The 22,826-nt window shown below is 41.4% G+C and overlaps 1 protein-coding gene across 2 annotated transcripts; it reads left to right on the forward strand.

Annotated features, from left to right (window-relative positions):
- The first annotated feature begins 1,868 nt into the window (after positions 1–1,868).
- On the forward strand, positions 1,869–21,014 carry pcolce2a (procollagen C-endopeptidase enhancer 2a). 2 transcript variants are annotated; one of them, XM_017714664.2, is made up of 9 exons: positions 1,870–2,408; positions 3,729–3,846; positions 5,255–5,510; positions 7,576–7,697; positions 10,143–10,279; positions 12,382–12,548; positions 13,560–13,643; positions 16,317–16,484; positions 19,700–21,014. In XM_017714664.2, exons 1-9 carry the CDS (start codon positions 2,338–2,340, stop codon positions 19,828–19,830), a joined length of 1,254 nt encoding a protein of 417 aa, XP_017570153.1. In that variant the 5' UTR covers positions 1,870–2,337; the 3' UTR covers positions 19,831–21,014. The 2 variants fall into 2 exon arrangements, with proteins under 2 accessions (XP_037400788.1, XP_017570153.1); XM_037544891.1 differs by lacking the exon at positions 13,560–13,643 and having other exon boundaries at positions 1,869–2,408.
- Positions 21,015–22,826: the final 1,812 nt, after the last annotated feature.

Raw genomic sequence — 22,826 nt, forward strand, 5'->3', positions numbered from 1 at the left:
AACAGTTCTGAATTCAGTGTCAAAGGGTGTAGGCTGAATAGATGGATACATAGAAATGTGGTGGTTTTTGTGACATCACAAAAACACAGAATTAAAAATCAGTTGTTTTTGCAATTTAGTTTCCATACATGGAACAAACAGACTGGAATGTGAACAAAAATTACACACTACGTCAAACTATTCTATTTGAAAAGAGTGAGGAAGTTTTTCCCTGATATGGGCCCTTTAAACTAGGCTGCGTATTAGGAACCACTCATAATGTATACTATGCTCTGGCCTGAGTAAGTAGGCTGTGGCCTACATCGCTGCACCCATCCACAGATTTTGACCTCTACAGGTAATTTTCTATGGATCAGTGAAACCTACAGACCTATAATAAGGCCAATCACCATAAATACACCATAACTTAATTGCCCACAACTGGTGGACTGGCAGTGCTGGCAAATCCCTGTACAACGTAGACATCTAGTGGCCATGAGCTCCAACCAGAATCTGGCAAAACCACTTTAGGACAGATCAGTTAGTGTATGTGAAGTTTGCAGTGAGTTTTAAACGTAGAAGCTGAAATGATCCTGTGACCGTATTGCATATTACTTTTAATAGAATATGAACTCTTGTATCTGAGATTTCATCCGGCTGGGATGAAAATCAGCCCCTCTAAATCTGAGACTATGGTCCTCAGTCAGAAAAGGGTGGAATGCTCTGTCCAGGTAGGGAGTGAATTCTTGCCCCAAGTGGCGGAGTTTAAATATCTTGGGATTTTGTTCATGAGTGAAGGAAGGATGGAGCGAGAGGTTGACAGGCGGATTGGTGCGGTTTCTGCAGTACGTTCCGACTCTCACGAGCTTTGGGTAGTGACCGCAAGAACGAGATCACGGATACAAGCGCCTGAAATGAGCTTTCTCCGCAGGGTCATCGGGCTCTCCCTTAGAGATGGGGTGAGAAGCTCGGCGATTCGGGAGAGGCTGGGAGTAGAGCCACTGCTCCTCCACGTTGAGAGAAGCCAGCTGAGGTGGTTCGGGCATCTGGTGAGGATGGCCTCTGGACGCCTCCCTAGGGAGGTATTCCAGACATGTCTGATGGGGAGGAGACCCTGGGGAAGACCCAGGACACGTTGGAGGGATTATATCTCTCGACTGTCTTGGGATGTGTATGCCTCGGCATCCCTCCGGAAGAGCTGGAGGACGTGGCGGAGGAGAGGGAAGCCTGGGCCTCTTTGCTTAGGCTGCTGCCCCCGCGACACGGATTCGGATAAGCGGTGGAGGATGGATGGATGGATGGATGAACTCATTTGTGCATCATAACCTGGAGCTTAAAGGGCCCATACTGCGGAAGCCTGAATCGTCCTTGCTTTCATTAAATAAATGAGTTTTATGCAGAGCATAACTTACCATTCACCCCTCAGTCCATGCAATCCATATGTGGAACTCAAGCTCTTTGTGAATGATTGTTTTTGTGACATCACAACAACCAACATATTTGTATACATGCAGCCTCTAGCAGTTTTGCACTCATGCCTTAGTTATGAAGTGTTTTAACCCAGACTGCTGTTCTAATGAGATGCAATATAGAGCACCCAATCAGAATAGAGTTATTTACATATATCAGTCTTAAAGGCACAGTAATCAAAATGTCCTGTTTGATTCTAGGTGATGAAGATGCCTTGAAAAAAAGCATCAAGCAAAAATACATTATGACTGGTATTATTACATACAGTCTCAAAACTGTTACAAGCATATCTGAAGTAAAAATAATAATAATAATAATATAAATAAACTAAATATGAGAAAAATGTAGGATATGGCTCTTTAAATATGGAGGCACTGTGTAGTAAACACTGTAAACAAGTAAGTTAGGCTAACGGCTAATTCCAGTTTTTCAGTACAGAAAGTGATACGGACATGTAAAATGCGGTCCTTTTATTGGTTTGTCTGAATATTTTAATGTTTTAAAATCCTCTTTTCCTCTCATTTTGTTACGAGGCTGAAGTCCGCTTCTTCCTCCTCAGCTTTTAATTCGAATTTTCCGTTCCACCTTAAAAGGAGCCGTTAACGTTAGATTCTGGCGCATGTACGCCGCTCACGTCTGAACGCTGCCGCGCCATTTAAGGTGGAACGGAATATTCGAGCAAAAAAGCTGCGTGATAAACCAACTTCAGGCTGGTCAACGGGTCACTGTTCCGTGCTGTGAACAGGGTGGACGCGGAGGTCCTCGAACAAACCGTCCATTCTCCCTGCAGCCCGAGAGAAAGTCCTCTGGGAGGTTTCCGAGCTGCTCTTTTCCTCCAGGCGACCACCGCTTTCTGAATGTCACGTTTCATCCGAGCGAGCGTAGACAATGTGGACTGCAGCGTGGAGTTTATGGGGTCCTCTCCTTTTCTCCCTGGCTTCTGGAGAACGACCACGAAGGTAAAACCGCCAGAAATGGCAGAACATTACTGCTAACTTTCTTAATGCTGACCGTCAGCTCGAGTGTAGCGGTAGCTGTGTCCGCTGTCTGAGTGAGGAAGGAGGTGAAATAGGTGGATTAAAGAGCCTCAGAAAGGAAAAGGAAAGTTATTTTAGTCTAATTAAGTCTAAATTAAGGCTAATTCGGGGTAAAAACTCCCTCAGGTACCTAGTTAAGTAAGTAACGTTACTGAGTTCCCTATAGAACTACAGTGAAACTCCTGGAAGGGGAACTCCACCAACTTTTCCAAATTTCCGAATAATTCACTCCTTGAGATGTAAACAGAAGCATTCACAGTGGTGGTGATGGGAACCAGGGGTCACAATGTCTACAACACAAATATAGCCATTTTATTTACCACACACAACCACCAGAATACGCTGTTTTTATATGTAAAATTGCCATATATCTGAAAATAATGTTTTCTTAGAGGCCTATTTTGCCTCAGAATGTCCTGCATGTAGCCCTCCATCACAAATTAAAATTAATAATACATTTCAGTCCAAACTTTTATCCCCAAAGTGTTGCAAAATGAGGTCTCGGGTACCAGGCAGCGTATATGTAGGAATTCCATGTAATAGCTTTCTGTGAGGGAGCTTTTAGAGGCGGACGCCCGGTTCCTATCACCACCACTGTGAACAGTTCTGACTCTGTAAGTTTCTCTAGAACACAGCGTTCCACACCAAACCGCTCAGAGTAGTTAGTCTTCTCTTTTTTGGGGCTAATATAAACTGATAAACCCCTAAAGTGAGACGCGTGATTGGCAGCAAAGCCTGACCAAATGCTAAAACATTATGAAAGACATAAAAGTCCTTTTTGGAACAAAATGGGTGGAATTCTCCTTTACATTTTATGCCATTTGGCTGACGCTCTTATCCAGAGCGACTTGATCATTTTTACACAGGTAGGCCAAGGTAGTGTTAGGAGTCTTGCCCACGGACTCTTATTGGTATAGTGTAGGGTGCTTACCCAGGTGGGGGATTGAACCCCAGTTTACAGCATAGAAGGCAGAAGTGTTGACCACTACACTATCCAACCACACCTTTAGGGCGATGTTTTCAGGATCCTTTCAGATTTGGAACTTAAAAGGGAATTAGAAAGTAAATATTCAGTAAAACGTAGAGTTTTTACTTCACTGAGAAGAAAATGTGTACTCATTAAACATCTCCACATGAGACAGAGGCTAAAACAGTGAGGGCATCAGCTCAAGTCCTTTCAGCTTATTTCCTATTGGTGTGCCACATCACAAGGTAGTAAAATGTGTTTATTTGTCCCCACAGTTCCCACAGGCCAGTGTTCGCATGTGGTGGGAACTTTACTGGACGTTCGGGCTTCATTGGGAGCCAGGGTCATCCTGCGGTTTACCCGCCTAACACCAAATGTGTCTGGAGGATCACGGTGAGGAGTTCAGTTCGTAACGGCATTAGGGCTTTTTAATGTGCTGATAACTAATTATATCTAATTATGTTATAATCCTAGGACAGACACTGTTAAAGGGCCCATATCATGGAAGCGTGAGAGTTTGATGTTGTACATTAACAGTGTTAAATTTCAAACACTGTCACTAATGGTCTCCGTCCAAATGTAGAAACTAAACAGCCTGTTTTTGAATTTATAGTTTTTGTGACATCAATAAAAACAACAAATTTACCTACGTCTGCCTATTCAACTTACAGCAGTTCAGCCTCACCCACTCACGCTGAAGTTATAAGGAGTGTTTCAGCCTGGTCTGCTTTTTGAATGAGCGCAGCCAATCAGAACAGAGCTCGTATCCGTCTTAAAGGCACAGTAACAAAAAACCAGCCGGTGTAGTGTTGAGTGGCAAGGAGACGTTGGAAAATGGTCACATGAAAATGAATTATACATCAAATCACACAAGCATTATAAGTGGGGAAAAATTGATATCCAAGCAGGATGTGGGCCGTTCAGAGCTTTCCTTTTTTGGGGGAATTTTGTTTTTTCCCAAAGATTCGCTTTTATTTTATTTACTATAATTCATTTTTACATGACCTCTCTTTATCTCTTGAAATTAAACAAGCTGTTTTGGTTACTGTGCCTTTAAGGCTGATCTATGTAAATAAGCTCTGTTCTGCTCGGCTGTCCTGTATTGTGTCTAGGTCAATAAGTAGTTCTGTGCTGAGAATGACCACCACCCAAATAGCACCTGCTCTGAGATGGTCCATGGGGTCCTGACCACTGAAGAACAGGGTAAAAGGGGGCTAAAAAAGTAAGCAGAGAAACAAAGTCTGCCTATATATTAAGTGGAGCTGATTAAATGGACAATGAGTATAGAAACAAGGAGGTGGCTTGACCCCGTTGTGTGTGTATATATATAGCAAGTACGTTGTTTTTCTGTGACATCACAAAAACAATGAATTCCAAACAGGTTGTTTTTGCAGCTTACTGGGGTTGAATGATTTTGAAACTTCAACAAGGTCATTGAGCAAGACACATAACCCCCAATTGCTCCCCAGGCGCCGTGGATAAGGCTGCCCACTGCTCCGGGCAAGTGTGCTCACTGCCCCCTAGTGTGTGTGTATTCACTAGTGTGTATGTAGTGTTTCACTTCACGGATGGGTTAAATGCAGAGGTGGAATTTCCCCGTTTGTGGGATTAATAAAGTATCACTTCACTTAGACCCTTTAAGTCATGTATAATGTTTAGTATCTATGCAGAATGAATAGGCTACATTAGCAATAAAGGTTTTATAACCTTCATTTTTTGAGGTCTTCTCAAAAAAGGTCCTATTGGTAAGAGCTGACATCAGATCTGTCCACAGCTTATCTGCAATGCCAAATGTCCACAGGTGCCTCAGGGTAGAGTGGTGTCCCTCTCCTTCCGCGTGATGGACCTGGAGAGCGACAATCTGTGTAAATACGACTACGTGGACATTTATGACGGACATGTCAGCGGCCAGCGCCTTGGCCGCTTCTGTGGCACCTCCAGACCCGGTGCGCTGGTCACCAGTGGCAACAAGATGCAAGTGGTCATGGTGTCGGATGCCAACACAGCTGGGAGTGGTTTCTTGGCCGCTTACGCAGCCATTTGGCCGAATGAAGGAGGTAATGACCCTCTTATTCTACCAGCTCATTACAGGCTAAATATGGAAAGAGGCCCAGCCCTGTGTTATTTGAGTTCAGCCGTGCTGTAGATGGATAAGTATGATATGATTTTGGAAGCACTCGAGTCCTCTGCTGTTTCCTGTAAGCTGTAATGTAAGCTGGGTGGACTCTATCTGGTTCGGCTTGCACAAACATTAGTTTTGGACAGGATCGGTCACTAATTTGGTCACACCTGCTCACAGCAGTGGTTTTCTTCATATTGAATTTTTCCGTTTTAGAACAATAGTGAAGAAATCCAATCGGAAATGTTGACCTTTTGTTCAATAAAGCTATTTAGAGCCATCCCACTCTGACTGACTGAAACAGCTTTACAAGGGCAACATATTAAACTAATTACAGTACCAAGGCAAACATATTACAACCCCAATTCCAATGAAGTTGGGACGTTGTGTAAAACATAAATAAAAGCAGAATACGATGATTTGCAAATCCTTTTCAACCTACATTCAATTGAATACACTACAAAGACAAGATATTTAATGTTCAAACGGATAAACTTTATTGTTTTTTGCAGATATTCACTCATTTTGAATTTGATGCCTGCAACACGTTCCAAAGAAGTTGGGACAGGGGCGTGTTTACCACTGTGTTACATCACCTTTCCTTTTAACACTCAATAAGCGTTTGGGAACTGAGGACACTAATTGTTGAAGCTTTGTAGGTGGAATTCTTTCCCATTCTTGCTTGATGTACAGCTTCAGCTGCTCAGCAGTCCGGGGTCTCCGTTGCCGTATTTTGTGCTTCATAATGTGCCACACGTTTTCAATGGGAGACGGTCTGGACTGCAGGCAGGCCAGTCTAGTACCTGCACTCTTTTACTACGAAGCCACGTTCTTGTAACACAGCAGAATGTGGCTCGGCGTTGTCTTGCTGAAATAAGCATTTTGAACTTTGTGCCGATAACAATCCAGACAGTCCTTTTCCTCTTTGGCCCGGAGGACACGACGTCCATGATTTCCAAAAACAGTGTGAAATGTGGACGCGTCAGACCACAGGACACTTTCCCACTGCGTCAGTCCATCTCAGATGAGCTCAGCCCAGAGAAGCCGGCGGCGTTTCTGGGTGGTGTTGATATGTGGCTTCGCTTTGCATGGCAGAGTTTTAACTTGCACTTGTCGATGGAGCGACGAACTGAGTTCACTGACAGTGGATTTCTGAAGTGTTCCTGAGCCCATGTGGGAATATCCGTTACAGAATGATGTGGGTTTTTAATGCAGTGCTGCCTGAGGGGTCGAAGGTCACGGGCATTCAATGTTGGTTTTCTGCCTTGCCGCTTACCTGCAGAGATTTCTCCATATTCTCTGAATCTTTTGATGATGTTATGGACTGTAGATGATGAAATCCCTAAATTCCTTGCAGTTGCACGTTGAGAAACGTTGTTCTTAAACTGTTGGACTATTTACTCACACAATTGTTCACAAAGTGGTGAACCTCGCCCCGTCCTTGCTTGTGAATGACTGAGCCTTTCAGGGATGCTCCCTTTATACCCAATCATGACACTCACCTGTTTCCAATTAACCTGTTCACGGGTGGAATGTTCCAAACAGGTGTTTTTTGAGCATTCCTCAACTTTCCCAGTCTTATGTTGCTCCTGTCCCAATTTCTTTGGAATGTGTTGCAGGCATCAAATTCAAAATGAGTGAATATTTGCAAAAAACAATAAAGTTTATCCATTTGAACATTAAATATCTTGTCTTTGTAGTGTATTCAATTGAATATAGGTTGAAAAGGATTTGCAAGTCATCGTATTCTGTTTTTATTTATGTTTTATCCAATGTCCCAACTTGATTGGAATTGGGGTTGTAAGTTCCCTGGGTTTTTATGATTATGAAAACTCAGTCAGGCACTTTTAACTGGTACTGTATTCAGTGCACAAAGTGAATAATAACTGTATTTTGGATTATTTAATGCATCCCATCTTCATGGCACTGAAAAAGCCACAAAGACTGATACTATTGATTACAGATACAGTACATCCTCATTGCTCACTGCTTTCCTGTGGCAGGGAACCGGTACTGTGGTGGATTCTTGAATAAACCTGGAACCTTGAAGACTCCTAATTGGCCAGACAGGGATTACCCTGCCGGGGTGACGTGTTCATGGCACATCATGGCACCTCAGCACCAGGTGAGATAACTATCTTTAGGCCACGTTCACATTACCAGGCTGAAGTTGCACAAATCCGATCCAATTTTTTGCCCTAACATGACTCAGATCTGATGTTTTCAGGGTCGTGTGGACACAAATCTGATCTTTTCAAATCCGATCTGAGCCACTTTCATATGTGGTCCTAGATCGGATACGTATCCGATTCGTGGCCATGTGACCTTAATGTGACGCTCAGATCGGAATTCCCTGTGCATTCCCACTGCCATCATTCAGCGTTACCACGGCAACAGCGCCAAACAGAGGTTAAAGCCTGTAAACGGTGGAAAAGCAGCTCATCTCACCTTTTTCTCCTTCATCTGACTCTAATAATGAAGCTGAGAGCTGATCGGAGGTAATGATCTACTGAGCGAAGCTCGTTAGTTTGTGCTGATGATGCAGTGATTCAGTCACGTGACATTACTGAGGAGGATGGGGTCATGTGGGTCATTTCAGGACGCCGGTTCATCACATTAATGACAGATTTGAGTCACTTACCTACATAAGTGTGAGCAATCGTGTCAGATCGGATTTGAGCAACGAGGCTTGTAATGTGAACGTAGATTTAACGTGATAGTTTGGTGAAAACATAGGAATTTCCTCTTTTCCCAAATGCAGTGAATCAGCCAAGACATGAAGTTTGCTTCTTTGGTTTGGTACCAGAGCCACAAAGCTAATGCAGCTAACAAGTAATGGAAGCTTATACCCCACCGATTAGCATTGTGCTAAACTGCTTACCTCAGACCTTGTTGAGTTGTTCATCAATCACAATTAGACTTGTTTATGCGGTTTCCGACACTCTGACACACTGTTATCTGTCAAAGTGGTCAAAATGTATGTTGTAGAGCTAAAAACAGCTTGAATTTTGTTTGTAGTTTTACACGTTTTTCCCAAATTAGACTTTTTCACAAATTGTTCCTTTAAGAGGCTGAAAACTCATTTGGTGTCAGAGCTCCAGGACTCAGAATGTGAGAAAGAGTGAAAGAGAGTAAACAGCCTTCGCCTGGCTGGATAATTAGCTGCTGGCTGATCTGCTGCTCTGCTAATTAAATGCACCGAGGATTAGAGCCTATTGGGTCAACACAGTATTTACTCAGTTTAACTCGAGATTCAGCATCTCTTTGCTGGACGACTCTCTTTAAGTCAAATTTGCTCAGTTTCTCCAAATGTAGTAGATCAGCCGAGACGTGAATGGTGTCTGAAGTTTGTTTCTTTAGTTTTGCACTGGAGCTGCGAGGCGCTTGTAGGTAGGAAGCTTATAACCACTAATTAGCACTGCGCTAAACTGCGTTTCATCACACATCAGCCTCAAACCGGGTTGAGTTGTTAAGTAGTCTTAAGCCGACTTGCTTAACATACTGCAATCTATAAAAATCGACATGTGTACACAAAATTTAGATTAGAACACTTGTGTGGTGTTGATGTGTTTGTTACTCAGTGGTCTGGTGGACCCACTGTTTTATTGTTTTTTTTTAAAAAATAAAAACAGTCACAACAATTTATGTAAAAATACCAGATGTTTAAAATATCTCAAGTGGCCAGCGTAGGGTTTTCCTTCAGCAGCTGTAGCCAGTGAGTTCCCTGTCCATCTTGTCTACAACATTCCCGCGAGAGCCACAGGACCTGCCACAATATCTTGCCGCGGAGTGTTGCAGTTTTGTGCACAGGAGCGGGAGGGAAACCTGCATGAAGAGACATCCCACAAATGAATGAATAGCCTAAAACAAGTAGAATGATCACTAAATCAATAAATGTATAAACAATATAAAATGACAGCAGTAAAACAGTTCAAATGAATGTCGTCATTCAGAGGAGTTGTGTAGCAACCGATCATGTAAACAACACGCAAATTCTTGTAGCTTACAGAGATGGCGTAGTCTATGGTCATGGCCAAAGCTTCCCAGCAAAACACCAAAAATAACCGCTCTGTGGTTTCATTTCTGCTTTGTGTTTACTAAGAATAAATGTCGTTTGGTGAAATTATTCACAGTGAGCCTGGTGACCATGACTGCTGTGTTATTTCAGCAGAGAATAATGTATTTGTGAATAGACTGTCAGATATTGGATGTCAGTTTGCCTTGTTGGCTGTGCGGGCGGGAGCGGGACTAATGATTCCGATTTTCTGGGGGGGTGGGATAAATTACTGGAGCTGACGGGAGCGGGACTGAAAAAAACATTCCCACCAGAACTCTAACATAATGTACATATGCATTACTGAGCCAGTGATAAACTAAAGACGCCAAACATGTCTTGGCTGATTGTCTACAGTTTGAGTAAAATAAGAAAAATTTGATTTTAAACTACTCATTTAAAACAGATACGGCCACATGCGTGACATTGCATGGTTTCACTGTCATTTGTTCATCTTCGACTATATAATGTAGTCATTCGACTATGTTCCTGACTCTCTCTGCGTTGCTGTCTCAGATAATAGAGCTGAAGTTTGAGAAGTTTGACCTGGAGAGGGACAACCACTGCCGCTACGACCACATGGCCGTGTATAATGGCGGGGAGGCGAGTGATGTGCAGAGGATCGGCCGATTCTGTGGAGACAGCCCTCCTGCGTAAGAGCCCATCTCTGCTGTTCTAGTGTTGTGGTCAGTTCATGTTCTTACAGACTCTCCATATACCCAGCCTACTCTCACGCTTCAGCATTTCAGGCACACAGCACCATTACACCATTACATTTGTATAGCATTATTATTGTTGTTTTACTATACTATTCTTTTTACTTTATGCAGTGAAATTATATATTTCTAAAGGTTTAACAGTGCATGACATCGCAGTGCAAAACTGTGACAGTGCCTTGTGGAGAAGGACGTTAATTATAGTTTCTTAAAAAGTTCAAAATTTAAAATGTTAATTTCGGAACACTGAAATGAAACTACTTTGAATTTCAAGGAAATTGAAAGGTAGAGGTGGGTCATATAAGTGGTTGGTTAGTGTAGTGGGTAACACCTCTATCTTCTACACTGTAGACTGTAGAGTCCTTGGGCAAGACTCCTAACACCACCTTCGCCTACCTGTGTAAAATGTTCAAACTGTAAGTCTCTCTGGCTGAAGGCATCTGCTACATGGCGTAAATGATATGGTAAAAATATAATATTGTGATATTTGAGGAAACTTTCAAGATGCGTGACCTGCCACAGTATTAACATTTTCTGACATTTGAAAAGTTGGAACAGACAACAAAAGAACCAACAGTCTTACGTTTACAAAATACTATCAAAAGCTATGATTACAATGTTTCTTATTCAACAGACACTTCACTGCACTAAATCCAGTTAATCAGGACTAATGATGCTCTCGATGTAATAAACATGAAGTTGGTAGGTGTTCTTTAAGTACTGATGATCCACAGTGTACTCAGAAAAGAACATTTATCACAATAACAATAAATATGGTCATATTGCCCAAATCTAGCTCAAGGTTGTAATTTTGAGGTTTTAGGGAGGGACCACTATCTGCTTTCAAATCATTTGTGTACAGGGAGGGACTTTTAAAGTAATTAATTTCAGAGGAAAACGGGGGGAAAAACACACACCTAATAGTACTAGGATCCTAAGGGTTAATAAGTACATGTGAAGGACGTTTTCCTGAGTCTGACAATATTTTAAAGCAATTAAAAACACAAGCACTGCTCACTGCTGCTCATCTCACTCTTACTGGACTCGCATGTTCATTGTCATGGTAACGTTTACTCTAAGTGATACTCCATGCATGCGCGTTGGATCTGATTACTTGTAGTGAGCTTGTAAACAGAGATTTTCATCAGATTGTTGAGTAGAGTGTGATATAAACACTACAGTCTTAATCTATAATCGTATTGGCAAAAATGTTTGCATGTAAACACAGACACTGCTAGGAAGCAAGACAACTAATAAGCCAATTAGGCCACTTTAATAACTGCATACAATGAACAAGAAAAGATGATTAAAACATTACTGGCAATTATTCCTCAAATTTTATGATTTGTTGTGTTTCATGATTTTTGTGACAGCCCCAACAGAAACATGACAAAAGGAGGTTAAAGATAGTTTCGCTTTTCACAAAACAAAATTACACGCACATTCATGAAATTCAAGTGATAATAAAATATCTGCTGTTCTACTTACAAAAATGGATGATAACAGAATGGTAACTTTTAATGGTTAAGTATAAATTACGTTTGTTAAACTATGCTGTACAGAAGCTTTATATTGTTATCAGCTTGCAATGTTTGATCAGTTTGTCAATCATTTTTATATCAAAATTGCAATAGAAAAAAGTGCAATTTCCAAATCACAAGAGCTGCAATTTTAATTATAACAATTTTTTTATTAAAAATCTTGTCTTAATTGGGGAACATTAACCAAATATCAGGTCAGATTGTAAACTGCCTGTAGATGAGTTAGACCAATCAGAAGCAACCAAACAACTATATGCTGTGACCTCATGAACCACAACTAACTGGCAGTCTGGCATGGTCAATAAAGCTTCATGTTCTAGTCTTCGTGACCAAAATAACAGACCTGAACCTCGATTTACAGAAAATAATCGCAATTTAAATTACAGTCACGATATCGATCAGAAAAGTCGATATTTTCTCGCAAATCGTTCAGCCTGATTTAACAATCTAATCAACAGGTTTTCTAGTTTCTAATGTCATTCTTATCTGTCTGTTCAGCCCAATCTACTCTGACGACAGCCAGCTCTTCATTCAGTTTGTCTCTGACCTCAGTCTGACCGCTGATGGTTTTATTGGTCATTACCTGTTCAAGCCTAAAAACTCCACCATCACAGGCTCTCCTCTAACCTCAGCTCCAACCACTCCAACCACCGCGAGGCCCACAGGTTTGTGCTCCCACTGTACTGTTAGTGCTCCATGTGTATGCCCGGTGCCTGTCATGCTTTCTTTACCAGTTTGCATTGACTTTGCACATTAAACACTAATGAAAAGAGGAAAATGCGATCATGTGTAAATATTTGTGACAGTGCTATATTGGGTATGACGTCAAAGCCCACAGCAGCACTCATTAGCATTTAAACATTCCAGTGGTTTAACTTTGGCTTTGTCCCCTTTAACTCGTTTAAATCTGCCACACGTTCATGAAAATGAGACTCCTGACAACCACCTGGAAAACCAAAACTGTCCCCATCAGATAAACAGCATTTAAAGCTTTCATCTCTGAGAGAGAGAAAAGCTGCTGATGTTCTTAGAACAATGGACTGACCACAACATCAGTCCAGACCTCAGCATCACTGAATGTGTTTCAGATTTCTTGGATCATGAGTAGTCGAAAGTGCAACCAACTTCTAAGAGTGAACTTAGGAGGTGTGGAAAAATATCTCTTTAACGTGCAGGTAAACGAAGATTTTTCCATCAGGTTGTGATGCGCGGCTGAGAAAGCCGAAAGAAATCAGAGTAAGGGTACATATGTGCTGAGAAGTCGGATTACTGAGCTAAAATCCAGCTCTCGTTATCAGACTTCTGTATCTAAGAGAGTCACAGTATGCTGTCAGGGTGACCACTTGAATAATCAAGTAAGTGCAGAAATCTGATCGGCTTATTAAGTATTAAGCATGTAAACGCACTCAGTGAAAATCAAACATTAGTCTGAAAAAGAAGGCGAAGTATCCGCAAACTTGACAGGCAGTAAATTTAATAGCAGTGTTATGAATTTGGACGTGTAATGGTCTTTGGACAGTACGGAATGTATTAGCTTGGCCAGACGGGCTGTTTTTCATTTGGCTGCACTATTATTCATAAGCACAATGCATCAGCATGCTTTTATAATAACTCGGAGCTGTGGAATTACGCTGACGTTTCCCACTGTGGTGATAATGTGCTTTTCTTCTCCACAGCACTTACGTATTCAGAAGCTCTCTGCAAGCAGAAATGCACAAGGAGCGGAACAATTGAAAGTCATTATTGCTCAAGTAACTTTGGTAAGGGTTTTTTTTTCTTTTATTTTTTTTCTGTTGTTTATTTAGACCCGCGCAGCCGACAAAGCAAAGCATAGAAAACGTTCGCCTCTGATATTGTTCTTGCTTCTGGTGCTCGCTGTCCTCTGTCTGATATATTTACTGAAAAGGAAAAGCTTGGACACTGAATAGCGCATTGTTGGTCACTCGTCTAGACGGTGATATTTACCAGCTGGAATACGAGCAAACAGATAGTGTTTTAAAAAGACAGCAGAGAGAAGCGTCCGTACTGTGGAAAGAACCGGGCGTTCTTCAGAGAACAGGAAGCCACGGTGTTCTTTCAGTGACCTAATGTTTTGTGCTTGACCTTTAGCACTTTAGTCGGTATTTTTCATGTTTTGATATACATTTTACACCTTATTACTTAATTGTATAGTCAATTAGTTACACAAATTTGTTAAACAATACATTAGTGAATAATTAACATTCAGTTTACATCTTGTAGGGGTGTGAATTGCAGCAGGCTCCACAATATTATTTTGGTACTTAAGTGTGGCAGTGACATATTGTGATATATCGCAGTTTGTCAAAAAAATCAAGATTCCAAAAATTTTTTAAAACATTACCGTAGTCCTTTATATATAGTACCATGCAAAAGTCAGAGGCTACCTTTAATTTTTTCATTTCCTGTCAAAACTGCCATTTAGCACAAGTTTTTGTTATTATTTACACGTCGGGAGATGTTTCTGACGATCCACTTGCCTAAGAAAGGATAAGTTCAAAGGGGAAAGTGAAAAAAAACCAAGCTTCCAAAACTGAAGTTTTAAAAGAATGATTATATAGAGAAAACGAGACTCCTAACAACCACCTGGAACACCAAAACTGTCCCCGTCAGATAAACAGCATTTACAGCTTTCGTCTTTGAGAGAGAGAAAAGCTGCTGATGTTCTTAGACATTAGACTGACCACCTCAGAGACCAGACCTCAACAACACTGAATGTGTTTCGGATTTCTTGGATCATGACTAGTCGAAAGTGCAACCAACTTCTAAGACTGAACTTTGGAGGTGTGGAAAAATATCTCCTTCAGATTTCACTGAAAAACTGAGAGTGGAAACACTAAGCTCTATACATTTTGATATTATATATTAGTTGTTGAGGTTTCTGCGTAATTTCTGTCAAATATACCGTACTGTGCGAAGGTTTTAGGCATCTAAGCAAATTTTTAAACAGTTGACCTCAGCAGTGAGTTTATCACAATATACATTAGAATAAAGTCGTATTCATAATTCAAATAAACACAAAAACAATAAAAAGGAACAAGAATTTCTCGGGTCCATATTTTTCCTTGACACCTTCACAGCCGCCACAGAGACTCGTTAATATCATCAATTACATCATGAGCTCAATTTACTGAGCACTGATTGGTCAAACCAGGAGCTGCTTTTTAACTACATATAATACTGGACTTCCTCGAGGAGAGGCTTGGAAATGGTTAAACAAACACACCAACATCCAGAAAATCATACATTCATTATTAATTAATATTCTGTGAATTTTGTTCATTCAAATATTAACATTTTTCTCAGCAAATAAACACAAACTACACAAATAAATAGATTCTGAAAATGTGTCTTGGGTGCCTAAGACGTTGCACAGTACTGTATGTTTGTTACATTTTTGCTGATGCTGGAAAATGAATAACCTGTGTTTATTAGCCGTTTGAATAAATGAGGGGTGCACAGTATCAGGGCAGTATGCCCCTTTTTCATTTCCATTTCTGTGCTATAACGGCAACGTTGCTGCTTTTTTAGTTTACTTCCTCCAAGTGTTTAGGCAAATGCATCATCATCCTTATGATCCCTGTGACCGGAAGGTCGCCGGTTCGATCCCCAGGGCCGACAGTTCATGACTGAGGTGTCCTTGAGCAAGACACCTAACCCCCAACTGCTCCCCGGGCGCCGTGGATAGGGCTGCCCACCGCTCCGGGCAAGTGTGCTCACTGCCCCCTAGTGTGTGTGTGTTCACTAGTGTGCATGTGGTGTTTCACTTCACGGATGGGTTAAATGCGGAGGTGGAATTTCCCCATTTGTGGGATCAAAAAAGTATCACTTAACTTAACTTACATTGCTAAACGTATGCACAGATATGGTTCAGCTTTATGGGAAATAGACAGTGTTCTTAAGGGGGAATTTTCCCTATTTTGCACTAAAAGATATTTTTTAGCCAAGTCATAAAATGTTTTGTCTTCTTAATTAACTTAATTAACACAATTATAGTATAGATTCTTTGCACTACGAGTGAGAACTAATTAATGTAAAATTACAGCATGCTTTTGTTATCCTCAGCACTAACTGTGGCTTCTGAAGATTAACTGCTAAGAGAATATTAATTCAGTTCCTATCAGTACAGTAATGGCAATATTACTGGTTTTTTTTTCATGTTTCCATTGCAGAAAGAAAGACAAGCGCATAAGAACAAACACATTTATGGGTTTTATTTCATCACAAACCAGTTTTGGTCCATTACACTACACAGTAAAATGCAGTTATAATCAAATACTGTCCAAGACAAAGTTCACTCTATATCATATTGCGATTGTTATTGTACTGCTGTATTGTGAAGGATGTCCAGCTCTACTGTGTCTGATTCTGAAGGAGCAAAGTGTGATATTTTTGTCCATGTCTTGTCTTTGCAGTGATAACGGGCACCCTGATCTCAGCAACCATGCGAGAACATACTGTACTCGCCACTTTCTCCATCATCAACGTGTATAAGGAAGGAAATCTGGCCATTCAGCAGGCTGGGAAGACCATGAGCACCAGAATCACGGTCCTCTGTAAAAAATGCCCTTTAGTCAGAAGAGGTGAGTAGACTTGATAGTAATAGTGACTTTTCCCAACTCGAAGCTGAACCTTATGGCCGAATTTCCCAGTCCTGGTCCTGAGGTACTTCTGCACTGCATGTTTTAGTGCCTCTCTGCTCGAAAACAACCCATTCAAATAATAATTTGGTGAAAAACCTAAGTTTACAAAGTTTTCCCTTCGTCCCAAATGGAGTCGATCAGCCAAGAAATGGAGACTGAAATGTGCTTCTTTAGTTTTGAAGTGGAACTATGAGGCCTACAAAGCAAACAAGTAATATAAACATGTACCCCACCAGTTAGCATGCACAAATTACAGTACTGTACAAAAGTCAGACCCCATCCTTCATTTATTTAATTTCCGGGAATTAAATAGAAGTTATTTATTTATTCGCGTCAGGAAAATAAAAACCTACGTTAACAGAAATTGACAGATTTATGTGTTTCCACGCTTTGCCTTTACTTACATCTATTCTTTTCGGGAGACTCACTTTCAGTCCCCCCAATTTTCATCCCAATTTTGATGTATCCAATTCCACCCACTACTTGGGACACCCTCAATCACATGATACTGCCAGCACTAGGAGGGCGAAGGCTAGCACAGGCTTCTTCCTTCCTGTGAAGCACCGCCGCATCTTTCCAAACTGATGCTGAACGTGACGTCGTTGGACAGCTGAATGCGCTCGGAGGAGAACGCCAACCACCAGATCTGCTACGTCAGCTAACACGCCTGCGCTGACTAGCTGGGGGGGCTGCTCTCTCCCGACCACAGATGTCTGTTGCATCACCAGAGATGGAACTCGCGACCTCCTGATGACAGGACCAGCGCTTAGACAATTTTTCAAAGAAATCGGCAGGGATATTTTTCCACATTTCAGAAGTTCAGTCTTAAAAGTTGGTTGCACTTTCTTCTCACCATCCAGTTAATCCCAGGAACGTTCTGACATGTTGAGGCCCGAACTCTGAGATCTTAGAGCCCGAACTCTAAGATCTCCCACTTGGAAGCCAGGCTCTCCAGATTGGGAACGAGGCCAAGCTTACATGGCTGCATGCCACTGTCAGTCGCATAGTGTCACTGTTTAAGACTTTAGACCAGTTTTGCAATAACCAAGATATCCAGCATTAGCCTGCTTCACTCTTTCTCCTGATAGTGGTAACTTGAACTGTATGAGCTGAGCTGTATTAGTTCCTATGGGCTACTTGCTGAATGAGCAGGTACTTAACTATGGTAAAGTTCAACAGTATGAAAAAATGAGAACTTGAGCCATTTGCTTTGGACACCTAGTGCTGTAAAAGGTTGGCTTCTGGCCTTAAACTGCTGTGCTGTGCTTTCAATTAGTACAGTAACTAATAACATTAGCCAGTAATTTGAAATATTGGTCCCCCTTAAAATGAAATTCTTGCTACAGCACTATGGTTCCTGGACGCTCGATCGGTGGTTTGATAGACAGGTGTCAGTTCAGCTGCAGAACTTGCTGCCTGTTGCCTAAACATGTCACTACCAGTGCACCGTTCCATGGCAGTTGGCCCTTGTTTGAGGGTGATATGAACTAATCAAGCTCATTCTTTGTATACAAATGGCTTAACTGGATAAAAAGAAGCAGTTTAACCTTTACATGGAAATGCCTGGATTCCTGGACAATTTGTCCAAGAATGGAGTTCCTTTTTTTTTCCTGAACATGGGACCAAAAACCTATACAATCCAGGGAAATCCTGGACGGGTGACAACTTCACCTTGTGCTACTGTGGTAAACCGTGAACTGAAGCTCGTGGAGGCGACTGTGGAGCAGTTAGCATAATACCGCTGCATAACGCTGACTGGCCAAATGGCATGTCTCAGTGAAGCTTCCCTTCACTTCTAACTTGGAAGCTTTCAAAAATATCAGCACTGAAGGGTTTACAGCTGAAAGTGTTGGGTTGATCTGAGACAATGTGGAGATTTCAGTCGGCAAATTCCACATTTGCTTGGCTCCATCTCAGACGGTGACACATTTTTAGCAGAATATGCCGTTTTCAACATCCTAGCGTGTGAGCTGAAGCCCATTTTGTCTGTCTTTTCCCTGTCATAGACGGCATTAATAACGGCACGCATGGTTCTCATTTCTGCTCCATGCTTTACCTCGCTTTATTTAGCGTAGAAATGTGGCAGCACCGGCGCAAATGGAAAGTCTGACAGTGAAGCAGAAACGTTTCGTTTCTGAAAGGCAGAAAAGCCACCAGAGTGGAATTTGCTTGGAAAGCAGGACTGGGAATTCGGGGGGACATTTGTCATTGTCTGTGGAATGTTTGTGGAATTAGAAAGGCACAAGTGATTGCGGAGATGCTCTAAAAAATCCAAATCATGTTTTCGTCTTTGTTGCTGTTAGGACTGAATAATATGGACAACGTTAGTGCAGTTATATTGCTGCATTTCTATATTATGAAAAACTGTGAAGATTTTTATTCAGTGTTACATTCACTGAACTGCATTAAGTCCTATTGAAAAGGCTAATTATGCTCTCTTAGTATTAAAGCATGCATTGGTCAGTGTTCTTTATTTATCACAATATAATAATTGCCCACGCCTAACAGGGACTAACATGATCTAACAAGCGAAAATGTCAGATTTTATTTCAGTTTGACCTTAAAGGACCCTGATATAACATGAGTAAAGATGGATTTGAATTATTTTGACCTATTTACATTTCTTGGACCACACAATCCTTATAAATATAGAATAAACTGTTTTTCCAATTTGTAACCTTCTCCAAATTTTAAGGTTAATACGTTGACAAACGTTGACAGTCTTAGCTGCTATTTAAGGGGTCCTTTCAACAAAAATCGAACCATTGCAGGGCAGACAGACAGACAGTCACTCACACCTATGGGCAATTTTAGCATGTCCAATTGGCCTGACTGCATGTCTTTGGACTGTGGGAGGAAACCGGAGAACCCGGAGGAAACCCACGCAGACACAGGGAGAACAAGCAAACTCCACACAGAGAGGACCCTGATCACCCGGCCGGGGAATCGAACCTAGGCCCTCCTCGCTGTGAGGCGACAGCGCTACCCACCACGCCACCGTGCCGCCACTAGAACAATTCTTGTTCAAATTTTCCTGTTCCACCTTAAATGGTGCCAGAAATACCAGAATGGGATACTGCTCTCGCAAAAATAACTATATTGTATCTCTTTTGTTTTATGTGTTTTGATGGCTTTATTGTGCTTCTTTTCTGTAGGTCTGAACTACATAGTCATGGGCCACATTGATGAGCAGGGGCAAGGCATCGTTTCTCCTCACAACTTCGTGATGGCCTTCAAAATTAAGAAGCAGAGAGACCTGGCTGTGCTGACCAATGTCCACTGCTGATGGTAGGAGGTGGTCATCATGGATTTGTAGTCTTGTGTTGTGAAACGCACATATAACCTCTGGTATTTATATTTACCAAATCTGGATGCTTTGTAAGTATGAACGATCACCTGAACCTGAGCAAGGACTGTTTACTGACACAGTGCTTAGGAACTCCTTTCACCTAAAAGAAAGAGCCGTGCATGTCCATGAAACTATACACCTCAAACTGTGTTTTTATTTATGTCTATTGTTATTTGATATTATAGACCTTAAAGCTTCCCAGATATAGACCAGGGCTGGCTTTGCATGGTGAAACTTTTAGGCAACAAGTTGCATGTTCTGAGTTCCCTGGAACCTCATTTCTGTGCAGTTTGACAGTTACGTGAAACAAATAAAGTTGCACGCAACATATTTAGTTGCTCCACTAGTTAGCCAGATTAACAGCTCGTACAAATTTGATCGTGTCATTCACGTGATATAAACTCATCTGCAACTGATCTACATTGAATAATTGATACCATTTTTATAATCTTTGCTGAATTTCTTGCTTAATTTTTCATCGTTTAAAATAGCTGTATTAAAGGTGCTTGACGAAGACGCAAACTAAAAGGGCTTAACGAATGTGGCTGAAAAACGGGCTATCAAAAAGGGTTTTACAGCTGTTAATCCAGCTGGTTACAGAAACGCTACCCTCGAGAAGCTCACATTTGTTCCTTGTTTTCTCTCGGTTAACTGACAAACTGAAAAGCTATCAACCTTGCAAGAAGTCAGTGAGGAGTATCTCCTATTCAGCTTTCCAAAAGACCGTCTTCTCTTTCATTTTTGTGTCCATCGAGTCAGAGTCATTTTTGAAATGATGTCTTTTGACCTGATCCTATGATCCTGTGATAAGCATTTTAATTGGCTGTTTCATGAAACTTGTTCTTTGACCTAGAGATGCTTGCAAATGTTGCGAAGTTTCAAATAAGTTGCGAGACGCTTTACATTATGTAATTCAAGTGCAGTTTAGTTTCATATAGGTTTCAAAATTGTGTGTCAAGGTTTCGCTGTGCAAAGCCGGCCAACTATTTAACCTAGAATTCACTAATTTATTCCACCAATGGGCTCAGTTCATGTCCAGAAAACTATCCTTTAGGCATTTTTTACGTTTTATTTTTTGTTGTTAAATTGAAGATGATTAAAAAAATCTCCTGAAAATGAAACAGAAGTGATTGAAATCTTGTTTTTGAAACGCTCCAATTCGATGCGTCTGGGTTTCTGGTCCTGTGACTCAGTTGCTCAAATGGGTCCTTGATGCTGGAAAACTACCTCACAGATTAATGGACTGTCCTGATACAGCCAAAAGGTGTTCCGGCTATAGAGATGAAAACAGATATTCACATAAAAAATGGTCCTCTGCCAAAGGAAGAGCTATTGCCAAGTACAAATAAGACAAATACAGAGAAATATACAAACACAGCAGCCTGTCCAGCCCAGACACGCTGCAAAAAGCTTCGGCTTTTCTACCAAGAGTCTGTCATTTTGAAACAAAAACATTTAATTCAGGCAAACAAGTAACTCAAGAGCATTTGGAACAGGAATCTGGACTCGTTCCACCGTGGGAATGTGGTTGAGATGTATGTATGGGTCTCAGTGGTATTAGATTTGGGAAGCAATTTGTGGTCCATTTTTCTGGTTTTCTAAAAAGGTTGCCAGACATTTTAGATGAAAGGCTGAAAATTGTTTTTAATAATGGTTCGGCTGCATATCCCTTAAATTTAGTAATAACTGTACATCAAACTGAAATGTAATCATCATCTTCCATTGAGATGTACCACACATTTCTTGTTGTTCTTAGTTACCTTGAAGCAATTTTTTTAAATTTACCCCAAATCTCCCTCCGTACCCCCAATGTAATGTGGATCATTTTAACCATGTTTACTGTCTGAAATTTGCTTCTTTACTTTTGCTCTGGAGCTCCAGGGCTAATGTAAGTTAAAGAAACTTAGAATTCTATCTTGCACCGTACAAACTACACTATAATTCCAAATGTTTTCACTCAACCATCCAAATCGTTGAATTCAGGTGTTCCAATCACTTCCATGGCCACAGGTGTATAAAGCCGAGCCCCTAGGCCTGCAGACTGCTTCTACAGACTCTCAGGAGCTCAGTGAATTCCAGCGTGGTACCGTGATCGGACGCCACCTGTGCAGCAAGTCCAGTCGTGAAATTTCCTCACTACTAAATATTCCACAGTCAACTGTCAGTGGGATTATAACAAAGTGGAAGCGATTAGGAACGACAGCAACTCAGCCACGAAGTGGTCGGCCACGTAAAATGACAGAGATGGGTCAGCGGATTGAGCAGAGTGCTCAGAGGTCAGCAACTTTCTGCAGTCAATCACTACAGACCTCCGAACTTCATGTGACCTTCAGATCAGCTCGAGAACAGCGTAGAGAGCTTCATGGAATGGGTTTCCATGGCCGAGCAGCTGCATCCAAGCCTTACATCACCAAGCGCAATGCAAAGCGTGGAAAGGAGTGGTGTAAAGCACCACCACTGGACTCTAGAGCGTCGGGCTGAAGCAGAATGTCAGCTTACTGGTCACTGTGTTTACATGCACTTAATAATCTAACTGCCTAAAGTCACATTCTGTCAGAAATCCAATCAACATGTTTATGTGCACTTGAGTAATCAGATAATGTGAAACTCCAGGTCTGTGTGAGTCAGAGAGCAGTCAGATTTCTACTTTACAACCAGCCAACAGCTTGCATGATGCTAATTAGTGAGGTATAAGCTTCCGTTACTTATTATGTACATTAGTTTTGCATGGAGCTACAAAGCAAACGAAGCAAACTTCAGTCACCAAACATGCCTTGGCTGGTCAACTACATTTGAGGTCAGAGGAAAGTACGTTTGATTGTTTACTGAAGTATTCTTCTAATAATATGATGATCATTCAGAAACGCTTGAGATTCCTGCAGGAGAAAGGGGGTAAATCTTGGAGCTGCCTCACTGCTGGAATTTCACAATGA

This window comes from Pygocentrus nattereri, chromosome 2, assembly GCF_015220715.1.
Source record: "Pygocentrus nattereri isolate fPygNat1 chromosome 2, fPygNat1.pri, whole genome shotgun sequence".
Lineage (NCBI taxonomy): Eukaryota > Metazoa > Chordata > Actinopteri > Characiformes > Serrasalmidae > Pygocentrus > Pygocentrus nattereri.